Raw genomic sequence first — 7,500 nt, 5'->3', positions numbered from 1 at the left:
CCTGTACGTTAGGTATGTGTTGAGAAAAACACGTTGTTATAGATGGTAGATAGTCCAGCTTAATAACGAAAATATTTCTTCAGGGTTTTCTTTTTTGGGGTGGGGGTGGGAGGAGGAGGAAGAAGAGGAGGAGGAGGAGGAGGAGGATGGTTCATTCTTAACATATTCGAACTCTATAGATCGAGGACTGAAAGCCATCATATCCGTATTTGGTGATCATATAAAAAGAGCTCTTGTTCTGATGAATAATGCCGTGAAGGGGATTTATTTTGATCTTGCCGAGGGGTTAGAGGCGTCAAGCACTCGTGCTGAAGGAGTTTAAGGTTACCTCGATCAACCCCTTTGATACAAAAATTTGATGTCTCCTTTGACATAGTTTGTCCCGGCTTGTGCTCGGCGATTTTGCTCAGCTGGAGAGAGCAAAGTTCGTGTTGAGAGGGCTAAAAAAGAACCGAGTCTTTAAGAACATTTAGAAAAACCAGAATAAGAGTGAAAAGTGTTTAATGAATTTTACAATCAGTAGATGCCTCCTTCCACAGCGGGTGGCACTTTTGCTTTTAGTATGGCTACCTGCGTGGCACTCCGCCAATGACGAAAGGGATATGGCCTATCTTAGTTAAGACGACCCCAATCAGCACTTCGGTTTCATTCAGCGGGGGGACGGGGCTTATGTAGGGAAGAGTAAGGGCGAGGTGGAGGGTGGGGCGCTCGGCTCAGGGTAATACGAAAGTGAATGAAACGACGATTCAGTGGCAACAACCTATTTATACGTGTGTGTGTGTGTGTGTGTGTGTGTGTGTGTGTGTGTGTGTGTGTGTGTGTGTGTGTGTGTGTGTGTGTGTGTGTGTGTGTGTGTGTGTGTGCGTGCGTGTGTGCGTGCGTGTGTGTGTGTGTGTGCGTGCGTGAGTGTGTGTGTGGGGGGGGGTTTGGGTGGCTGTCGGGGGTGGGGGAATTAATGCCACTCGGAACGAGGAGGGTTTATTATATTGAGGTAGTTTCGTTCAGGACAGATTATATTTTCTTTGCTACCGATGGGGCGGCCTCATATATAAATAGACATTGTTTGGAGAGAGAGAGAGAGAGAGAAAGAGAGAGAGAGAGAGAGAGAGAGAGAGAGAGAGAGAGAGAGAGAGAGAGAGAGAGAGAGGGGGGGGGGGTGGCATAGCGCTCCGAGGTCCTCTTGAGGTCGTCATCATCTACCTTATTACAAAAGGGATAAAAAAGTAAGGCTTCGGGACTGGCAAGAAGGATACAGCTTGAAAGAGAGGAGAATCACCTCAAAGTGAATTCCAAACTGAAACCTGTGAAAAGTCTGGGGTAAACTTACTCACTACGGTAAATATAACAAAAGAAACAATTAAAAGGTGTATAGACAAACTCAAAGTTAATAAAACACCAGGGCCTGACGGTTGGCATCCAAGAATCTTAAAGGAAATGAAAAATGAGATTGTTGTTCCATTAGAAATTATTTTCAAGAAATCCATCATATCCGGAGATGTCCCAAGAGAATGGAAGCTAGCTAACGTTACTCCCATATTCAAAAAAGGTGACAAAAAGAAACCAAATAACTATAGGCCTATTAGTTTGACTTCGATCGTAGGAAAAATAATGGAAACTATCATCAGAGATGCTATCGAATATCATTTAGAAAGTAACCGTTTGATAAATGATAGCCAACATGGTTTCAGACGGAAACGTTCTTGCGTGACTAACTTACTCGAATTCTACAACACAGTTATCTCGAATTATGACAAAAGAAACAATATAGATTTAATATATCTAGACTTTGCAAAAGCTTTTGATACCGTCCCACACGAAAGACTACTTACTAAATTAGCTTTGCATGGAATAAGTGGTAGCCTATTAGGTTGGACTAGTAATTGGTTGAAAGGTCGAAAACAGAGAGTTGTTTTAAATGGAAAAACTTCTGGATGGAAAAGTGTTGCAAGTGGAGTTCCTCAGGGTTCCGTTCTTGGGCCACTTCTATTCATAGTATATATAAATGATATAGACCATGGACTAAAATCTACTGTTTCCAAATTTGCTGATGATACAAAACTGTGCGGAGTGGCAAATGATCACTCAAACCAATTAGATATTCAAGAAGATTTAGATCAATTACAGCAATGGTCTGAAAAGTGGCTAATGAAATTTAACACAAGTAAATGCAAGGTAATGCACATAGGTAAAAATAACAGTAAGTACGATTACAAGTTATTTGGAAATTCGTTAACAAAAGTGGATAGTGAAAAAGATCTCGGCGTAATTATCAGTAACGACCTCAAATCATCCAAGCAGTGTATTTCAGCCTCTGAGAAAGCAAATAAGATTCTGGGATTGATTGCGCGATCTTTTGATTTCAAAAGTCCATCACTCATTAACAAGCTATATAAATCGTTAGTTCGTCCACATTTGGAATATGCTGTTTCCGTATGGTCACCGAATCTCATTAAAGACATTGACAGACTGGAAAAAGTACAACGGCGAGCCACAAAACTGATTCCAAATATCAAAAATAAATCATACGAAAATCGACTTAAGCACATGAATCTGTTTTCCCTAAAAAAGCGTAGACTCAGAGGTGACTTGATACAGGTCTTTAAGATTTTAAAGGGAATTGACAACATCAAAAGTGACAAAATTTTCACATTGAATGAGAATCAGACAAGAAACAATGGTCTCAAACTGTCCGGAAATAGATTCAATTTGGAAGTAGGTAGAAACAACTTTGCCAACCGTGTAGTTAATGAATGGAATAAACTTCCTGCACAGGTAGTGCAATGTAGTTCAGTTCGAAGCTTTAAGAATCATTTAGATAAATACCTAAGTAAGATGCTGTAATTATTATAATTTATGTTATATTATTTGTTTTTGTTTTGTTATAATTTGTCTGTCTGATTTTCATTTATTATTAGTTATATGTCAATTTATTATCATTTACTATTTACCTGTTTGTTTGTTATTCAACTATACCAATGCATTTATTTATGTATTTTAATTGTTATTTACATTGTTATAGTTTTAATTTATTATTAATATGATTTTTTTTTTTTTTTTTTTTTTTTGCATCCGACCTAGATATGGATCAAAAGGTCTCCTGTCGGCATGCTTTGCCTTTGTAATCCTTTGAATCTGCAGCTATGGGGAGCTTTCCAAGTCGAAGAAAAAGACAGCCGGGAACTCTACCGGCTGTCACTACGGCGGTCCGGGTTCGAATCCCGACCAGGGCAGAAATAATTGCAACATCACTGCGCTGCGGGTTATTACTCCAACTCTCGTGGGCGGGGAGTTGGGGTGTGTGCGCGTGTAAGGTCATAGCATTACCCATAGATCGGTCATATACGAGCTCTGAGCTCTCTTCCGGGAGGGAAGTAGCTGTCGATCACAAGTCCAACACATGATCTAAGACAATGGTGAATCACATATACGCATACACACACGGCTCGACGGCGCAATATTGTGTGTGTGTGTGTATGTATGTATGTATGTGTATGCATGTATGTGTGTGTGTGCGTGTATATGTGTGTGTGTGTGTGCGTGTGTGTGCGTGTATGCGTGTGTGTATGTGTGTGTACGTGTGAATGCCTACGTACGTACGTGCGTACGTGTTTGTGCGATTCACCATGGTCTTGGATCACGTGTTGGACTCATAATCGACAGCTATTTCTCGCCCAGAAGACCTTACACGCACGCACACCCCAACTCTCCGCCCACGAGAGTTGAAGTAACGACCCACCGCGCAGCGATACTGAAATCATTTCAGCCCTGGGCGGGATTCGATCCCGGACCGCCGTAGTGTAGCAGCCAGTAACTCTATCACTGCGCCATGAGTCGTGTGTGTGTGTGTGTGTGTGTGTGTGTGTGTGTGTGTGTGTGTGTGTGTGTGTGTGTGTGTGTGTGTGTGTGTGTGTGTGTGTGTGTGTGTGTGTGTGTGTGTGTGTGTGTGTGTGTGTGTGTGTGTGTGTGTGTGTGTGTGTGTGTGTGTGTGTGTGTGTGTGTGTGTGTGTGTGTGTGTGTGTGTGTGTGTGTGTGTGTGTGTGTGTGTATATCGCTTGTTTGCGAAAACGTCGTCATAACTCAAAAAACTTAATTTTTGAGTTATCTATACAGACATATTCATCTTCAAACACGGATTTTTTTGGTAACGGTGCCATATCTGTAGCTCAATAATTGACCGCTAGGGAGTGCTAAATGTCCCGACATAACCTTACATGTTCCAACTCTTGTTCCAACAAATATTTTAGACTTAGTAAAGATTATGATTGTTTCAACTTCTATAAAATTTAGAGGCGTATTTGATGCTCAAAAAAATGTTCCACTTATGGTGTTTGAGGGCTTTTTATAATATTGAGAGCGTTTTGAAACTTAAAATGCCTCTCCTGAAAAAATCGATATTTTGAGTTATGACGACGTTTTCGCAAACAAGCGATATGTGTGTGTGTCTGTGTTTGTGTGTGTGTTTGCTCGCATATGCATTATTAATCATTGCTGAACAAATCCCTTTTTTCTTTCCGTTTCCCCCTTTCTAACTCGCCACACCACACCGCACTGCTCCGCACCGCGTCGCACATGCAGAGGTCCTTGGGTCGGTAGTGTCCGTTCTCCTGGTCTGGGTCGTTACTGGCGTCCTGGTGGTGGCGGCTGCCCAGAGGGTCCTGGAACACCCGGACTTCGTGGTGGACGCCAACCTGATGCTCATCCTTGCTGGCGTGGGAATCGTCGTCAACGTCCTGTGAGTCCTCGTTGTTTTGGGAGGAATGTCTTCTCTTTCACGCAGTAGTTCATGAACTTTATTGATAGGCTCACCCAATTTCCATTTTCAGGTTTCACGTTTTTAGACTTCGGCATGTAGATTTATAAACAGATGCTGTCTTTATGATTTTTTTTCTTAATGTAGACAAGTTATAATCTTTTACATCGCTTGCAGTAGAAAGTCAATATCAAACTCATTTAAATTGTTCTGGTTTTCTAAGGAATAGATTACTTGCATTAACACAATTAATAATATATTACCTGGTTTTCGCAAAGAGGCTAAGTTTCGAAGTGAGTCATGTCCAATGGAAAAACAAAAAGCCTAGTGGAGGTGTGGGAAAGGCATGCGAATTTACTTTAGAAGAAAAAGGCCCAAACAATCACCATTGCCCTGTGTGCTTAGGTAGCCGGAGTGGGCAAGTATCAGCAGTTACTTATTGTATCTGGGCTGATCAAACCAAAGCAGCTCTGCAGCCAGCAGAATCTCGTCATCCAACATTGTTGGTAAATGGTTTGAGTATGTGTGTGTTTCGAGTATTTACTGTGTATATCTGTCGTATGATTGGTTAGTAATGGGAGTTCGCCATCGAAAGCGTCGTCCCTGATTGGATGCACTTTAGCCAATAGGAGTTGCGAGGTGAGTTATTGTTCGACTTAAAGACGAAAAAAATTGAATGCCAGGTATGTGCATATTCATGGATGACATTAAATCAACAATGTAAAAAGCTTAAAAAATATGACTCGCCCAGGGTTTCTTTCTCTATCTAATATTGTTGATCTTTCCTCTAAATTGAGGTGGCAAGGGAATTTTTATTATCAATATTACAAAGTTTCTTTATGGGTCCATTTTGTAGGTAGCAGGTCAACTTTCTCAAAAGTTTTGTTCTCGTCATTCCTATGTTTGAATGTGGCCCACATTCCTCATTGAGGCAGTTGTATCGGTATATGACGTGATATTCTTGTAAAGGTGGTGATGGTATGGGAGGGCTATTTCTTAGTAATATGTGGTTATATTAGTGAAATTTTATCATTAGGATTAGTGGTTTTGACGTTTTCTGTGATGATGTCTTGAATATGTTGCTGTGGGAATATAAGAGATGATAGGACAAAAAAGGTTGTTGGGCTTGTGAATTCTAACGTCGCGAGTGCTTAACCCAGATGATCTGGTGAGGTGTGGGCTGGATGTTAAGGAATTGAGGATATCTATTGTACTGTTGACTTTCTTTTTGATCTTCTCTGTAGGATCGCGGTTGATCTTGGTAAACTTGGAGGTACCAGCGGGAATTTTGTTCATTTATGTAAGGTATTTTCGTTTGTAGAGTATATTACAACAGTGTTTACCATCATAAAGAATGACGATGGCAATGATGATGATTATGATGATGATATTGATGATACTAATAATGAATGATGACGGTGAATGATGACTATGATATTGATAAACGATGATAATGTTGATAGTGATGATGAATGATAAGGGTAAATGATGGTTATGATGATGAATGATGATGGCAATGGTGATGAATGTGATGATGATGGTGATGATGATGATGATGATGATGATGATGATGATGATGATGATGATGATGATGATGATGATGATGATGATGATGATGATGATGATGATGATGATGATGATGATGATGATGATGATGATGATGACGATGATGATGATGACGATGATGATGATGACGATGATGATGATGACGATGATGATGATAAAGATAATGATGATGCAGCATTTGGTTCGCCTTGCGGTACAAGGAGGACAACAGTTCGAGTCACCGGAGCACCAACGTGAACGTGCGCGCGGCCCTGATACACGTCTCGGCCGCCTTCCTCTACTGCCTGGGTCTTCTCGTGTCCGGCGCTGTCATCAAGATGAAGGTTCGTTCGTTCGTTCGTTCGTTCTGGGGTCCTGACTTGGTGTGTGCATGCGCTGTCTGTTGCTCCGTTTTCATGCTGCATACTGCATGCGTGCATGGTAAACGTGACTTTTTCCTTCAGTGCCATGTAAGGAGGTCGTTGTGGCAAGCGCTTCAGAGGAGGGGCGTGGCAGGTAGTATTATCATTTACCTTTACTCCATTGCTTGAAGGAAATATGTAGACGTTAATATAGATAATTCAACATTAATCGCTTCCCCTAGCGGTTGGTACAGCATGCCATTACTCTGCCAGATTTCTGAATCTTGGCATTAAGATACCACTTTGGAAATCCCGCTGCAGGGTCGTCCAGGTAGTGGCAAGGTACGATAAGGGTGCGAAAAAGGCACGGAATTTCTAATTATACTTTCGTACTTTACCGTATGTGGGAAAAACATCGAACCATAATTTAGTACCATAACGTACCGTATCATACCGTGTCGTAATTTTCCTTTTTTCCAGTCGTACAGTGCCGTAATTTCGTACCGTATCGTACCGTACCTTACCGCATACTCTGCCCGAAGGGAACGCCGGGTGGGGGGAGGGGCATCCTGAGTCGTGCATGAAGATACCAGTGTTTCGACGACGGCGACGACGACGACCATCCTCTTCTGTCCCGTCCCTTGGCCTCCCCTCGGCAGAACTAAACAGAACAGGAGGCGTCACTCTGTTCAAGGTGACTCTTGGGCAACATCAACCCGTCTGGTTACTAGGACACTGCTCAGATATTTCACTTTCTGCTGAAGATTTATAGTTTGCAGAACCATGTAGGTAGACCGACTTCGTAACCGATTGTGTCGACGTCAACGAGGACACCGAATTTGT

General features: G+C 41.8%; 1 protein-coding gene across 2 annotated transcripts in view; it reads left to right on the top strand.

Annotated features, from left to right (window-relative positions):
* The window catches only part of LOC143035716 (proton-coupled zinc antiporter SLC30A2-like), a 78,246-nt gene that overhangs the window by 50,987 nt on the left and 19,759 nt on the right, over positions 1 to 7,500 (top strand). For both annotated transcript variants that reach the window (XM_076202601.1, XM_076202600.1), the window contains exons 5-6: positions 4,576 to 4,732; positions 6,492 to 6,639. In XM_076202601.1, the coding sequence (XP_076058716.1) occupies positions 4,576 to 4,732; positions 6,492 to 6,639 (305 nt within the window). The remainder of the gene's footprint in view (positions 1 to 4,575; positions 4,733 to 6,491; positions 6,640 to 7,500) is intronic.

Source organism: Oratosquilla oratoria, chromosome 19 (assembly GCF_046742065.1).
Source record: "Oratosquilla oratoria isolate Oo_2021 chromosome 19, ASM4674206v1, whole genome shotgun sequence".
NCBI classification, from domain to species: domain Eukaryota; kingdom Metazoa; phylum Arthropoda; class Malacostraca; order Stomatopoda; family Squillidae; genus Oratosquilla; species Oratosquilla oratoria.
Note: the sequence above shows the minus strand (reverse complement) of the source record. Positions and strands in the feature narration are given on the sequence as shown.